The 16,457-nt window shown below is 44.9% G+C and overlaps 2 protein-coding genes and 1 long non-coding RNA gene across 10 annotated transcripts in view; 1 reads left to right on the forward strand and 2 right to left on the reverse strand.

The window, feature by feature from the left end:
• The window catches only part of PRKAB1 (protein kinase AMP-activated non-catalytic subunit beta 1), a 63,445-nt gene extending 62,157 nt beyond the window's left edge, over nucleotides 1-1,288 (forward strand). Inside the window, exon 7 of the mRNA XM_037816694.1 lies at nucleotides 41-1,288. Coding sequence (XP_037672622.1) covers nucleotides 41-118 — 78 coding nt within the window. The 3' untranslated portion in view covers nucleotides 119-1,288. The remainder of the gene's footprint in view (nucleotides 1-40) is intronic.
• LOC119519186 lies at nucleotides 913-13,448 on the reverse strand. Of its 3 annotated transcripts, none has more exons than XR_005213975.1 (3): nucleotides 13,233-13,448; nucleotides 3,909-4,015; nucleotides 913-1,881 (listed from the first exon to the last, which is right to left on the reverse strand). It is a non-coding gene; the product is annotated as an uncharacterized LOC119519186 (long non-coding RNA). The 3 variants fall into 3 exon arrangements; XR_005213974.1 differs by having other exon boundaries at nucleotides 913-3,212; XR_005213976.1 differs by lacking the exon at nucleotides 13,233-13,448 and adding an exon at nucleotides 12,790-12,997 and having other exon boundaries at nucleotides 913-3,212.
• A 248-nt stretch (nucleotides 13,449-13,696) lies between these two features.
• The window catches only part of CIT (citron rho-interacting serine/threonine kinase), a 176,586-nt gene continuing 173,825 nt past the window's right edge, over nucleotides 13,697-16,457 (reverse strand). For all 6 annotated transcript variants that reach the window (XM_037816693.1, XM_037816692.1, XM_037816691.1 and 3 more), the window contains one exon: nucleotides 13,697-16,199. In XM_037816693.1, coding sequence (XP_037672621.1) covers nucleotides 16,176-16,199 — 24 coding nt within the window. In that variant the 3' untranslated portion in view covers nucleotides 13,697-16,175. The remainder of the gene's footprint in view (nucleotides 16,200-16,457) is intronic.

A 16,457-nucleotide genomic window follows, 5' to 3' on the forward strand; every position in this document is an offset into this window, starting at 1 on the left:
GCAAGTTCCTGCCTTTGATACTTTTTGCCTTCTTTCTTAGGATGGAGTGATGGTGCTGAGTGCAACTCACCGGTACAAGAAAAAGTATGTCACCACCTTGCTCTACAAGCCCATATGAAGAGCTGGGCACTGACAGTGGGCCCCAGGATCCTTGTGTGTTCTACACTAGCAGGATTGGATTGTACACTTCTCATTTCACATTCTCTATAAGACATTTCATACCTGCCCTAGGTCCTAAAGAGCCTCAGTCTGTAACAGTCCTCGTATCACTGGCTATGAGCCTGGGGGTCATCAGGGTGGAGGAAGGGAACAGGAGAATGTGTAGCCCCTGCACTACACTGCGCTGGGACATCATCATTCTAAATTTATATCCTCTAAACTGGTCGTGGAGACTTTTCTTAAACCAAAAACATATGCTAGCTATGTTGCTAGTAAAAATCAAGGAAGCAGGGGCCAAGGCAATACAAGTTTCTAATTGTGTGTACACTTTTAAGGCCAATCACTTGTCCCTTTTGAGGCCCAGCTGTGGGGTTTCAGTAAATTAGTGTTGGTCTTATATGACCTTTGCAATCAAAAGCAATAAATTATCTCTCATTCTCTATTCCAGGGAGATGAAATTTCTATAGAAATTAGAACCTACCTAATTTCCAAAGTTTTGTTCCTTACTCTGTGCACACTGTAAGGCAATTTTTAAATCACCACGACTAGAATATAGATCATGTGAAAAAATGTGCTTAGCAGTAATATGTTCTCAGAGCAGACTGTTTAAACTGCTGCTGGATTTTTCCATTAAGTTGGATGATCCTGAGGACTGACCATTAGCTGGAAGGTTCTCCAGCCTTTTTATTCCAATCATAATGAGGTGACAGTATTACTAGGCAAACTTCAGAGAAGCCTCACCCCACCCCCCCATCTTACTTTTCTATGTCACCTTGCCCAAGACCTCTACTCCTAGTTAGCAAAGAAGGCTGTGGCATTTGCTGTTCCTCATTCTGAAAGGAATTCAGAACTTGACAGCACCCTTCTCCAGTGATGTCTTTTGGGCCAAAACAGAAAACTGGGTATCTTTACCTTGGCTCCGTTCCCACGGAGATTCCTGCTCCTGTTGCCGAGTTAGGAGATGCAGTGTTATCCCCTGCCTGCATGAGTGAGCAGTGAGGTCTCTGGTTTCCACAATTGATTTGGTAATCCTGAATTTGGGGTACCCTTTGTTTATTGTTTCAAAATACTGAATTACTGTCACCTTGTCATACAGGTTTCAATAAAGCTTTGATTTTATTTAGTCACCTGGAACTCTCCTAGAGGTTTATTCGTCCAGTGCTTGTCAATCATTTTCATTTTACATGAAAGTGGCACTTGGGTGAATGGACAGGACTCCTACAGCTGCCCCAGGGCTGCGGGGCCAGCCCCTCAACTCACCCATCCCCCATACAGAGAGTGGAAGCCTGTTAGGGGGTCTTTAAAACTGAGCCCCTTTGAAACTACAAGAAGCTGAGGAGAGGTAACCAGGGAAAGTTCCGGGGGGGGGGGGGGGCAGGTTGGCTTCACTCCCAGGTCCAAGGCTTTGCTTCCTCTTGCTTGTCTACGAGCACCACTCAGGAGAGCCCATGATAATGGGACCTTCTTGGAAGACAAAGCTGTGCTCTTTTAAGCTGAAAGGGGCTCAGTGAGTAACAAACACAAGGATGAATGTGAACATGAAGATGGGAGGTATGAGTGGTACCTTTAAGTCTTTTCTTCCCAGGCATTATGAAACACAAACTTAGCAGAAAAGTGGATCTCTTGGTCATCTGGTCCACTTGAGGAGGAGCGTAGCCTGGAAAGCAGTCCAAGACAGCAAATCACCTGTGTGACCTTGAAAGCCCAAGTGACGTGTGGACCCTGGATTTTAAGAGGTAAAAGATACTGGAGACTAAGGAAACAAACAAAATTCCTATTTCCAAAACTGGATGAAATATTTTTAAAATACAATTTAAAATATAGAGCTAAGCTTAAACGTGTAAAAGGGATATACTCAAGCACAAGAAAAAAGAAACCACTGCCCGGTTGGTGAGCTGTGGGTACAGCTGCACAGCCCAGAGAGGGGTTGGGACAGGAGGGGGAGTCAGCTGTTCGTCAACCCCAAACCCAGGCAGGAGGCAGGAGGCACCCTGCACGAATTAGCCCAGAACAGTGCTGCTGGGCTGAGTGGGGGCTCAGAGGGGAGCCATCGGCCCCAGCTGCAGGTGGAAACAGCAAGAAGTCAGAAAATCCAGTATGCAAATTAGCTCTCCCCACAAAGTGCAGAAAAACCCAAGCTGAAAATCCAGTGTAAGAACTTGTTTGGAGCCAGTAAACCCTGTAGGAGGCCTCCAAAGCCTAGGAAACATGTAGACTACCAGGGAAAAGAACTCCTGAGGGAGAAGAGGGCAGGCCAGCACAGACCACAAAGCCTGTGGCATGAGGTCCAACACAGCCTCTTCCACTTTTTATAGATGAAAAATATTTCATTTTCTTTAAAGAGCAACACATTAGAAAAGTCCATTGTCCTTAAAGACTGCCCACAGACTCAAATAAGAGGCTTTCTCCTCAAGAAGCTAAAGGTAATGGAGATTATTTTATAGCTGCAAAAAGGAAATCCCTGCTTTGCCCAAATCACTGGGCAAAGCCAACTAGAGACCTGAGCTGTCTTGTGACCCAGGCAATGCTTTTTCCACTATAATTTCCTTTATGGGTGGGTGAGGACCAATCACACAGTTAGTTAAAGCTTAACTCAAATTGCTTTTGAAAGAAGATATATTTTTCCCTCTGGAAATTAACATACAAATGAAGCTTTGGAGCCAAAGTTAAGGCCTTGACATGTAAAAACAATGTTTCAGGGTAAGAAGAACCATATATCAAAATACTGAAAGCAAAGCTCAAAGGAGCCAGGCCAGGCTTACCTACTTCCCTCAGGCTTTACTCCATGTGGGTGTGAAGGGGAGGTAAGCCCATAGAGCTCCAAGACCAGGGCACCAGGTCACACTTGCCATGGCCGTTCCTTACCAGAGAGTGGACACCAGACTGGGATCAGGGTTCTTGAACAAGCTCAGCCGCCAACTGGCTATGTGACCTTGGACAAATCACTTAGTCTCTCTTAGCCTGATTTCCTTCACTAGATGATCCCTTGGGCTCCTTTCATTTCACACCAGGAGCCATGAAACCTTTACAGTATGATGCGACAGGCCACAAACCTGAAGGCAAGTAGGGGGGATACAAAAACTGCAGCAGCTCAACCAGCTCAATTAGAAAAAACTGCAGGACGTCAAAGCCCAAGAGAAACCCTGGAACATCAATGTAATACACCTCTGTGGTTGAGGTCAGGGACTAAACCACTTAAGCAAAAATCAAAATTTCCTTCTGTCTTACTCAGTTATCCTAAAAGTGCAGGATTTCATTTTGAAGCATGCACTGGATTATCCCCTGATGTCTGACCCTCCACTAGTGTGGTCTTGTTGAAGACCCAGGTCTATGCACCTTTCATAGACCCTCCACCCAGCTTCTGTGGAATTTCTCCTGAGCATCTCCATCAGCAATTAGTGGAGAAACATTATCTAGGGCCTTCGGCCTTGGAACACCAACAACTGTAACCATCTTCAGGAGAAAACAAAGAACTTAGGAACACACATGCATGTTCTCCTAAAACCTAAATCATCCCAGCTCATTATATAAACATCCACAGGGTCCTCCCACGAATTGTCACTGATGAGAGTCAAAAACTGGAAAGGATCTTAAAACCGGGAGCAGCAGCCAGAGCCGTCTTGGGGTTCTGGTCACTATCTCTGGGATGAACTGCCGGGCTCTGCCCTCAAGGCCACCACAAACGCCTTTGCCTGGATGAGGACACCAGCCCTCATGGCTACTTGTAAATCCCCCCAGAGAGAACTCACCTATCCCACCTGGAACACTCGAGAGAGGGCAGCCAAGTAAGAACACAGGAGTCAGCTCCAGATGTGTGCTGATCTGGGTCAGTTTTATTTTTCCTTTTTGTGGTCCTCTGAAAGAGAGCTTAATTATGTACAGTAAAGCCAAACAGAGCTCCATGAATCATTGGTAGACTCCAGGAAAGAAGGGAAGACAAGATGATCAACCCAGTACCATATTTCCACTACTTCCCCCCACCCCTGCCTGGCTTCAGGAAAATAAACAGTGGCATTTGTTGATCAGGCAAGTGACAAAATCTCTCTCATCTAAACACTGCCTGGTGCCACAATTCTCAGGCTTCAGGTATCATAAGCAATATTTAAATGGCAAGAAATTGGACTAGAACAGGCCATGGCGTCTAAGCCTTAGCACTGCTAACACTTTGGGCCACATAATTCTTAGTTGGGGGTTGGGAAGCTGTCCTGTGCATCATAGGATGTGGAGCAGGATCCCTGGCCCCTACCCACTAGATGCCAGTAGCACTTGTCTCCCAGGTGTGACAACCAAAAATGTCTCCAGGTATTGCTACATGTTGCCAGGAGGGAGGGGGCAGAACCACCCCTGGTTTAGAACCACTGAACAGGCCAATTAAATTGCTGTACTTGAAAGCAAAACCTTAGCTGGTCCCATCCCTGCAGGCCTAGATATCACCCTTTAGCTTTGAAGCTGCATGAAATGTTTTCTAAAGTGGATCATGTTAGGTTTAGACCCTGGGCCCTTACCCCACCCCTGCCTTAGGAATTTTGCAAGTTTGAGATGAAGCCACCACCACCCCCACCCTAGGAACCCTGCAGGTCCACAATAAGCCACCACCCCCACCCTTTGGAATCTTGAATGTTTAAAATTTTACTTTCCTGCTCCCCAGCCTCCACTCTCAAACCAGCCAATGGAAATCTGCCAACTACCCCCTTTCCCAAAAGTAGCCACTGAAAGAAGACTGCAAACCTAAACCTGCCAAACTCCCCATCCTTGGACAAAGCACTTCCCGCCAACCATTTCTTTATAAGCCCTACTGTTCCCCTGGTTCAGGGCTGTCGCCATCTTTGCCTTCAGCCCGCCTGCACACGGCCGGACAATTCTCGATTGAAAAACCTAACATTTTGGTGCCGAAACCCAGGAATTGAGAAATGAGACAAAACCTCCATAAGGAGGTTGGAACCCACTTGCCTGACTTCAACACCCACCACCGGTAAATCACCACCCCAGGGTAAGGAGAAAGCACCTTTTGTCTCTCTGGCAGTCTCCTGTGTTGTCCGGGACAACAGTCACGGGAATCCTAGCACTAGGTGAGCCCTAGGGGTGAGGAGGACAGTGGGACACCTCCATCCACTCCCCCGTCACTCTCTGGAGTTTGGGGACTCTCGGGGGGGGTGGGGAGGGCCCTCTTGATTGTCCCTAAACTTGAGAGCTGGGATTTCTCCTTACCCCAAACTCCCTCATTCTAATGGGCTGCGTGGCCACAATACAAATTTAATAATGGATCAACCTGGCAAAAAAACCCGGAACCCTTGATTCCCAAATTCTTTTTAACCTTGACAATTCTTGTCAGCATCTTGACAAATGGAGTGAAGTCCTATATGTCCAGATCTTCTTCAACCTGCACAGACGCGCCTTCTCTCTTCCTTTTTCTCTACCAAACTTGTTCCACTCATCAAATCCTTCTCCTCCTCCTCCTCCTCTTTCTTCAATCCTGCCAAAAACCTTCTCAATTCTCCTCCTCCTCACGCAGCCCCTCCTGGCCAAGCTAAAACTGCTGTTAAACCACAGCCAGTAAACAGCCCTCCCCCATCTACAGATTCCACCTCAGAGTCTCAACCCTCCTTTCCTTCCCCACGAAGGACCTCTACTCTTAACCTCAGCCTATCTTCCCCTTGCGCGAGTGTCTGGACCAGAGGGGCCCATCTGTGTCCATGTTCCCTCCTCTCTTTCTGACCTTTCCCAAATTAAAGAGCGCCTAGGCACATACTCTAAAAACCTAACCTTCAAGGTGTTTCATAATAGAAACCTGGAACATGCTCAGCAGGAGCAGAAAACAAAAGCCAAGGCTAACTCTAAAAAGCAGGTGTGTCAATTACTAGCAAAAGCCTTAAAGGAAAAAAAAAAAAACAACAACTTGGTTCCTGCCAAACCTCCTCCTGAGCGCTGCCCACTGTGCAAACAGCAACACCACTGAAAGTCCAACTGCTCTTCAGGCCCCTCCAGGCTGGAAAACATCAGATTCCCAAAGCCAAGCCAATCCACGGCTGGAGATCCCCAATCTCCTGGAGCTCTCTGTGGACAAATGAAAATGCCTGGGTACTGAAAGGGCTCCAGTCACCACCATCACGCTGACAGAACTATGGGTGACACTCTCAGTCACAGGTAAAAATGTTTCCTTCCCGTTAAACATGGAAGCCACTTCTCCACTATGCCTCAATTCTCCAGGCCACTGACCTGCCTCTCAGTCTCTACTATGGGAATAGATGTTATAATCTCTAGGCCCCTGCAAACCCCTCCCCTGCCTTATGCCCTCCATAGTATACCTTTTTCTCACTCCTTAATAATCCCAAAATGTCCCACTCCTATCCTTGGAATTCTTGTTAAAAGATTATGTATTTGTTTCAATAATGAATTAACTAAAGTGTTTTAAGTATTGAGCATTATTCTAACAAGTTTAATTTTAATGGTAATAGTACATTATAAAATGCTTGCTTAAGAGCAGTTTCCAAGATTGTTTTAATAACTTACATGTAAAGGGAATGAGATGTTTTTATTGGAAGGAAAAGGAAAGTAGATTATTTTAAAATGTGGAACAAAACCTAAAATGGATACAGAAAGTTACAAAAAGGGAAATTTATTTCTGTATTCAGAATGGTAAAAATTAGCCATACCACTGCTTAATAATGCCTGGCCATTCTTGAAAGCTGTGCGTACCAACAGAAATTCAACACCCTAATCCTCCAAGGAGGGAAGCGGGTGTGACAGCTGCCGCCACCCTAGCAGTAGCTCCTGGTTACAAGGTGGGAAGATTTTCATAACCACAAAACACACTCTTGGCTTTAACACCGTACACCAATTGAATCTTTTTTTGCAAAAGAAAAGGGAAATAGTCTGAAATTCCATATGTCCAACTTTTTATAATCCTCTATCAGGATAGGACCATGAGGGGACTTGTAAAGTATGTTATCTTAAAGGTAAAATGGAGCTTGTAAAGTATGTTATTTAAAGGTAAAATAATAAATAAATCCTTAAATCTCAGGAAAAAAAGGAAGCAGATTTTGGATCACCCGTTTTAGTCAGGTCTCCACAACTTAAAGCATCAAAAAGGCTCAGGAATAAAAATCCCCTAAACCTAGCATCTGAGCCCACCAGACCTATAGCAAATGGGAATATGGGAACTAAAAGGATCCATGACCCTTTTTCTGTAACAGACTTAGCACAGTGTGAGAGAAAATTGGGAAACTTTTCTGAAAACCCTCCCAATTTATGGAGGAATTCAAAATCTAGTCTTAATGAGTTTACTTGGGGAAACATTTAAGTTATTCTTTCCTCCTGCTGCACTCCTGAGAAAAAGCAGAGGATCTGAGCAGAGGCCCAAGGACATGCAAATAAACTGCAAGGGAAACAGCCCACACAGTATAGGGCTGGGACTGAAGCTCTCCCTAGCAAAGACTCGGCCTAAAACTATCAGAGGAACAATAAAATCTGGAGGCAAGGGACTATATATAATTACTTGCTTAATAGAAGATAAAAATAAGTCACATGGAGGGGAGGGGCAAGATGGCAGCATAGAGAGGAGTGGAAGCTAAGTAGTCCCCCTGGAACAACTACAAAAAACCAGAAACAACTAGTAAATAATCCAGAATAACTGCAGGGGGGACAAACAAGACCATCCACTCATCATACACCAACCTGAATTGGGAGGAATGCCCGAGAACACAGCATAAAATCTGTAAGTAAAACCTGCGGATCCAAGTCAGGAGACCCCCACCCCATAGCCCGAGCTGCAAAGCCTCCTGGTGCCAGAGAGAAGCTCTCTCCAGCAAGCGAATATAGCTCAGCTGAGCTCCAACTGGGGTTTTAAGTAGCGAGTGTGAACTGCTCACTACAGGTACGCATCCCCAAAAAACAGGCTTTGGGTGACGACTGACCTGGGAGAGCCGGAGAGTCGCCTTGGACTGGGTCTGAAGGGGAATATCTGTTTCTTTTTCGGCTCAGTGGAGAAAGCCCCAGTCATTTTCAGTTTCCAGGGCTGTGAAGCGGAGAAGGGTGGAGACAGCACAAGCAGAGAGCAAGACCATTGAAATGCTAATGACCTCCACCTGGGGGCTCTGTCTTCTCTAGGAGGAAAGGGGTGGGGCCCTTTCCATTCAGAACCAGACCCCAGAGCCTGGGGGAACACGGCCATACCTCCTCACACCAGTCAAGAATTATAGGCTAACAGGCGTCACCTGCTGGGCAGAAAAGCACAGTGACCCAAGGCATCAAAGGGTGGAGCAATTTACTAAGACACACCCGCAGGGAAACCAGATACTGAATATTTCTTCCCTCTGGGACCTGAGCCTGTTCTGGTCTGGGAAAACCCGATTTGGATAACCAAGGAAACCATGCCTAGACAACAGAAAATTACAACCTACACTAAGAAAAACAAAGTTATGGCCCAGTCAAAGGAACAAACGTACACTTCAACTGAGATACAGGAATTTAAACAACTAATGCTAAATCAATTCAAAAAGTTTAGAGAAGATATTGCAAAAGAGATAGAGGCTGTAAAGGAAGCACTGGGCATGTATACGGCAGAAATCAAAAGTTCAAAAAAACAACTAGTAGAATCTATGGAAATAAAAGGCACAACACAAGAGATGAAAGACACAGTGGAAACATACAATAGCAGATCTCAAGAGGCAGAAGAAAACACTCAGGAACTGGAGAACAAAACACCTGAAAGCCTACACGCAAAGGAGCAGATAGAGAAAAGAATGAAAAAATATGAGCAACGTCTCCAGAAACTCAAGGATGAAACAAAGTACAATAATGTACGTATCATTGGTGTCCCAGAAGGAGAAGAGAAGGGAAAGGGGGCAGAAGCAATAATAGAGGAAATAATCAATGAAAATTTCCCATCTCTTATGAAAGACATAAAATTACAGATCCAAGAAGCACAGCGTACTCCAAACAGAAGAGATATGGATAGGCCTACGCCAAGACACTTAATAATCAGATTATCAAATGTCAAAGACAAAGAGAGAATCCTGAAAGCAGCAAGAGAAAAGCGATCCATTACATACAAAGGAAGCTTAATAAGACTATGTGCGGATCTCTCAGCAGAAACCATGGAGGCAAGAAGGAAGTGGTGTGATATATTTAAGATACTGAAAGAGAAAAACCGCCAACCAAGAATCCTATATCCAGCAAAGCTGTCCTTCAAATATGAGGGAGAGCTCAAAATATTTTCTGTCAAACAGACAATGAGAGACTTTGTGAACAAGACACCTGCCCTACAGGAAATACTAAAGGGAGCACTACAGGGTGACAGAAGACAGGAGTGCGTGGTTTGGAACACAATTTGGGAAGACGGTAGCACAACAATTTAAGTATACTGAACAAAGGTAACTATGAATACGGTTGAGAGAGGAAGGTGGGGAGCATGTGAGACACCACAGGAAAGGAGGAAAGATAAAGACTGGGACTGTGTAACTTGGTGAAATCTAGAGTATTCAACAATTGTGATAAAATGTACAAATATGTTCTTTTACGAGGGAGAACAAGCAAATGTCAACCTTGCAAGGTGTTAAAAATGGGGAGGCATTGGGGGAGGGATGCGAACAGCATAAACTAGAGACTATAACTAATAGAATCATTGTATTATGCTTCCTTTAATGTAACAAAGGTGATATACCAAGGTGAATGCAGATAAGAGGGGGGGATAGGGGAGGCATGTTAGACACGTGACATTGGTGGTATTGTCTGATTCTTTATTCTACCTTGATTTAAGGTTATTTTTCCTTTTGCTGCTTCCTAGCTGTCTTTTTTTTTTCCTCTCTACCTTCTTTGACTCTCCCTCCTGCCTTGTGGAAGAAATGTAGATGCTCTTATATAGATAATGGTGAAGGTGATGAACACATAAATGTATGACCATGCAGAAAACCATCGATTATTTACTTGGGATGGAATGTATGGTGAGTGAACAAAACCATATTAAAAAAAAATGGGTTGATGACAAAACCTCGAGGGCAATATACTGAGTGAAATAAGCCAGACACATTAGGACAATTATTGTAGGGTGTCACTGATAGGAACTAATTATAATATGTAAACTCATAGACATGAAATATAAGGTACCAAGATATAGGACGAGGCTTAAGAATGGGGAGTGGTTGTTTAGTATGAGCAGAATGTTCAATTAGGATGAACTTAAATGTTTGGAAATGAACAGGGGTGTTGGTAACAAGATGTGAGAATAACTAACAGCGCCAAATGGTGTGTGAATGAGGTGGAAAGGGGAAGCTCAGAGTCATATATGTCACCAGAAGGAAAGTTGGAGGTCAAAAGATGGGAATGTATAAAACTGAATCCTATGGTGGGCAATGTCCATGATCAACTGTACAAATACTAGAAATCGCTTCCATGAACCAGAACAAATGTATGATAATACAATTAGAAGTTAATAATAGAGGGACATATAGGGAAGAACTATATACCTATTACAAACTATATACTACAGTTAGTAGTATTTCAACACTTTTTCATAAACAGTAACAAATGTACTATATCAATACTACGAGTCAACAATTGAGGGGGGCTGGTTAGGGATAGGGGAGGATTAGAGTTTCCTTTTCTTTTTTTCTTTTTTCATCTTTCACTTTATTTCTTGTCTGGAGTAATGAAAAGTTTCTAAAAATTGAACAAAAATTAAGTGTGATGGACGCACAGCTGTATGAGGGTACCCAGGGGCAAGTGATTGTACACTTTGGATCTTTGGATAATTGTATGGTACCTGAACAATCTCAATAAAAATGAAAAAAAAAAATAAGTCACATGAAAATCCTACTTTATGGGACAGTCAGCTTCAGACATAAGGAGAAAACTGCAACTATATATCCTTGTGACCTCAAAACCTATGAATAATTTTATAAATCTGCCTTTTCTGTCTTTAATAATCGGGACCGGACTGCAGAGGAGGAGAGAGCAAGGAGGGACTGGAATAAGACGAGGCTCACAGCTTTAGCTGTAAATGGTAATCAGCCACCTGAGGGCCACTCGGGGCAGAAGCCACCAGGAACCTGTCATCAATGCAGAGACAGGGCACTGGAAACGAGAGCGGCCCCAAGGCCAAAAGGAGCCCTGAGGATGGCGAGAGCCTCCAGGGCCCTGTCCATGGTGCGGGAAGCTAGAACACTGGGCCCAAGGGTGCACTGAGCCCCCAAAGGGGAGCGAGGCCTCTCTAAAAGCCGTTGGCCACCCCCAACCAGGACTGAAGGGGCCCAGGACAAACGGGCTCCCTGGATATCACCAAAGAACATCAAGGTCGTCGAGCCCCAGGTGTCTCTTGACATGGTAAGACTGTTAATGTTTTAATTACTACGGTAGTCACCTATGCTGTCTTCACTCTCACTCCATCCCTCTCTCCTCTAAAACCTGTCCCATAGTGGGAGTAGATAAAAAATTTCAAGCTCAAGCCTTTACCCCACCTCTCCCTTGCCAAACTGGGAAAAACCTGTACTCTGCTTAACAAAACTTGCTGTTTTTACATAAATACAACCAACTAAGCAATGGAGAGCTTAAAAACTTCAAAAGAAAATGTAGACATCATAAAATGAGCTAAAGAAAATGCAGCTAACAACACATCCTAGCTTAGCTCTCTCCTATCCTACTTCTCATCTCCTCTGCGTTCATTCTGGGACCTTGTTCCTTACAACTTCTAACCAGGTTTATTCACAGAACTGTTCAAGCCGTGACAAACCAGGCTACTCCTTCAACGAGAACAGCCTTACCAGCCACTACCCCACAATGGACAGTAGGGACAACTCTATGCCCCCCATCAGTCTTGAAGCAGATACAGAAGGACAGACCTGTGTCCCTCAACATCCCTAGAAAAATAAAAGAGAAAGTCTGGAATGTTACGTTTAGGCCCTGGGCCCTTACCCCAGGAATTCTGCAAGTTTGAGATAAAACCACCACCACCCCCCACACTAGGAACCCTGCAGGTCTACAATAAACCACCACCACTGCTGTTAGGAATTCTAAATGTTTAAAATTTTAAACTTTCGTGTTCCCAAGTCCCACTCTCAAAACTAGCCAATGGAAGGCTGCCACTACCCCCTTTCCCAAAAGTGGCCATTGAAAGACTGCAAACCTAAACCTGCCAACCTCCCCATCCCTGAACAAAGAACTTTCTGCCAACCGTCCTTTATAAGCCCTACTGTTCCCCTGGTTCGGGGCTGTCACCATGTTTGGCTTCAGCCCACCTGCACACGGCCGGACAATAAAACTCCTTTTGATCAAGTTTTCGTCTCTTCCCTTCTTGATTGAAACACCTAACAGACCACATCCAGGAGACCCAATTCTGAAGACAAACATCCTTTTAAGCAAATTATCTCTTTTTGGCTTAAGTCTCCAAATCCTAAAGTTTCATAGTTATTAAATTTTCTATGCATCCAACATCTTCAGTCTGATGAAAATTAAATTGTAAGTGCAAAAAACACGGTGTTTAATTTTGTGCTTAGGAAACAGGAGAAGCAGCACAGAAAGTCAGGCCTCATTTTACGGAGTGGCTGAGCAACTTGGTGGCTGGTTCTCTGAGGTTTCTTAGAGACCAAAGAACCGTTCTTGATGTGTTCTTTTTGGAATCAAACCATCCTTACTTACACCTTTGCAGTGTTCCATGGAACCAGGACTCCTCAGGGCAGTACCTGAAACAGTTGGCATTTAACAGACTTCTCCCCAGTGTTACAAGGAAGGAAGGGTTTCTACATTTGTTCATCTTCTGAATTATTTTCGTTCTTACAGTTACGACCTTATAGCAGATTTATGCCCGGTAGTAAAACGGAAAAGAGGAGCCGAGCTGCAACTATTGCTTCTGTCACAAGCAATGTCAAATTCTGCAAGTTAAATTCCAGCTGTGGTCAGATAACGTCATTGGAAAATAATGAAAGCAAGAGGAACCATGTGAAAATCACCAGTTGCCAAAACCAATGTTTGGGTCAAGCAAAGTTTATGCTAACAAACTAAAAAAATAAGAGAAAATTTACCTTGCAGATATTTAAAAAATGCATCTAGTTAAAAATAGAAGTATTTGTGTTTTACGTTACCTTGATCTGAATTCCTGCCTCCAAATAAATGTACACTTTTAAATTCCCTGTGGCCTTTTCATAACGGATGATGGAAATTTTAAGTTGACCTGGTTTCCTGGTTAGTTGCATTGTAGAAGAACTCAGTAATCCGTTCTTGAGTCATCCTTTCAAAATGGCCTGTTTGCTCAAGCAGCTTTCCGGCTCTGTAGTCCTAGAAAATGGCCTTAATAGCCATTCCACTGGAAGAAATAACCAATTTAGACAATGTTGCCCTTCTGGAAGAGGCTGCTGCCAATCTCTTGGCTCCAGCACAGCAGCAAGCTCTGGCCACCGTGTGGCTCCCCCCATCACCCTGCAGAGCAGACACCTCCCCGCCAAGCACAGAAGGTCCCCAGCCATTGTAAGAACCCAGCGCTGACACTTGGCAGAAGGTTTTTTTTATGATCTCTCTCCAGAAAAGAAAAGATCATGGCACTAAAGCAAACATTTTAGATCATTGCTTTATTTCACTATTGTTCAATGACAAAGTTCATTGCTCTCAAGGTGGATATTGAACTGTTCTCTTTTATCTCTTCTGTGTCCGGAATAAAAAAGGTAATGAAGAAAAAGCCTGTACTTTTGGAGACCTAAAATCTTACTTATGCTAATAAGCTTTTGACTGCAGTTTCGTGTTACACTATTTCCTGCTGGGATCTTGGTGGTCACACGGAGCTCCCCACCCTCCAGTGAAGAAGGCTGTCCACAACTACCACCGCCGAAACCAAAAGTAAATGTTGAAAAATGCACCTTTTACAATAAAAAAGTAGAAACCAATTCAATTTCCTTTTTTTTTTTTTTACGAATATAAAGTTTCTTGTAAATATGTACAGTCTTGTGAGCTAGTTCTAAAGCAGGAAGCATTTCACAAATGAGACACACAATATACATTTCCAGGGCTGAAGGAGCCCATTTCTCACGGAGATCCTAATGAAATGCCAAGACTGAAAGACCAATTTTCAGTGACCTTTCCAAATACTTGTGGACCGAGAGACAAAAACTCCAGCAAACATTCAGTCAGATCTGCCCTGGGGGAAGGAGGGTGTGGAGTATGACCCCAAAGACTCCAAGCAACACATAAAACACAAAGGCGTGATACTTGCCAAAGGTGCTACGACAAGGTGGTTCGTGGGAGTTTCAAAGGAGAAAGCACTTAGGTTAAGAGACGAGCAGGAAGGAGCCAGCATTTGGGTCAGGTTGCAATCTGGAAAGTGTTCTGACCTGTGGGTGCATGGGTTGAAAACATGGTCATGTTCGCTTGCTGTGGTGGAAACAGGTCTCCTCTCAGCCTATCTAGGTGTGCCGTGGCTGTTGGAGGCGTGCCTAAGAGTTCTGGAGAACCCAAAGTGAGAGATGCCTTGTGGGAGATTTAAAGGCAGAAATAAGGCCGCTAGTTAGCTTGCCAGCTGCAGATCCTCTAGATTGGTTCTATGCTAGTTGCCAGAAATTTCACACTCTAGTAGAGGGCAAAGAGAAAACAGCAGGAGCCGCACTGCACCTAAGGAGGACTGCCCAGCCTCGGCAGGGCTGGGAGAGTTGAGCTGCGGCTTCTTTCTTGAACTTCCTGGTCTTAGCTCTAGCCCCTGGGAAAGGCTCATTTGGGAAGTCACAGTTTCATGGGGTAGAACAGGGCTGGGCTGTGTGTGAACACAGAGTCATCTGCCAGGGTGTCGGCAGGGAAGCATGGAGGTCGGAGGGGAAATTGAGTTTGAGGTGGTGGTTTGCTGAAATCCTTCTCTGGTCGTAAGGCTTGAGAGTTTGGTTTTTTGTTTGTTCAGTGCTACAGACTGCAGCTTATTGTGGCCAGTGATTTGGCAAGTCGTCAGAGGGTATCGATTTGACGGGGACTATGGTATGGTAGTAATACATTGGCAGAGCAACCCAAGGTGGTCAGCCAGGTCAGGGGGGCAGCACATGCAGAGAACCGCCATGCACAACTCCTGGACGGGGTTTCTGCCCCATACCAGAGTCGGGAACAAAACACCATCACGGACCTGAGGGAGGTGCCCCCGGTCCCCTCCCTGACCCAGAGACCCATTAATGCTGGGCTCAGAGCAAGTCTATTGCATGCTTTCCTGGCCAAAGCTACATGGGAAGCAGGGATGGCAGGCTCGGGAGGTGATGCCAAGGGGTGGGGAAGGAGAGTGCCACGAGGCCCCTTGGCCCCAAGTCACTGCCTCCAAGCTGAGGCCCAGTGACCTCTGATGACCTCTGTACATTCTCAGCTGGTGGGAAGGGAAGTCGTCAAGGCCATAAAAGGCAATGAGAACAGTAAACATTTGGCTACGATGCCACCCTGGGTAAAACAGGGCCATCGGTGAGGACGGACGCAAATGAGAGTGAACCTGCGTGAAGTGTGGGAGGTTAGCAAACTGACGGGGACTCTTCTACAACACGCTTCAGTAGCGAAGACCTGATGGTGTGGTCTAGCTAAAGCTGAGTACAACAGGAAATACATTGCTATTCAAATCTATTAAGAATGCTGTCGTCTGAAAAGAAAAAAGAAACAGAGAGAAAAAGAAAAAAGAAAAAAAAAAAGGAAAGAAAAACCAACCAAACCTAGGATCTTAAAGTACCCATTAGTTAAGATTCTAACCAACGCTGTAGTTAGCATCTCGGTTGGTTTCCTCTGATGAACTTGTACAGGCGAGAGCTAGGTACAAAAGTTTATGAATGCTTTGAAAGAGTAACAAAGTGCAAAGGGGATGACTGCAGGAAGGCGTCGGAAGGGGTGCCGACAGCTCCTGGAAGCCTCCTCCGCCTGCGCCTCCCAGAGACGGGGGTGTCCGTGCTGAGGTGGGCCTGAGCCCAGCTGGGCCACGGGGTGACCGAGCAGATGGGCGCTGGGGTCCCCCTAAGCAGAGTTCCACAGTTTGGTTGTTCTCCTGCAGACTGGGATGAGGAGTTGGTTTTTCTGGCTGAGTTTTATACTGAAGACTGGTCCCAGACCTAGGAGCAAAGGAAGGTGAGTTTTAGTCTCTGAAGCCAGAAATGGCTGTGCTCGCTTTGCAGAATGAAACCAAGAGTTTTGCAGCCCCTCCCTCGCCCATCCCTTCTGGGCTTAGCAGTGCTTTGCTGGGCAGCACCGATGACAGCCAGCCTCAAAGCTCGGGATCAGTCAGGTAATGAAAGTCACAGAAAAATCCTTGAGCTTATTTTGTGCTATGTATATACACTTCTGTTACACACACACACACTCTCCAAGGG

This window comes from Choloepus didactylus, chromosome 23 (assembly GCF_015220235.1).
Source record: "Choloepus didactylus isolate mChoDid1 chromosome 23, mChoDid1.pri, whole genome shotgun sequence".
NCBI classification, from domain to species: domain Eukaryota; kingdom Metazoa; phylum Chordata; class Mammalia; order Pilosa; family Megalonychidae; genus Choloepus; species Choloepus didactylus.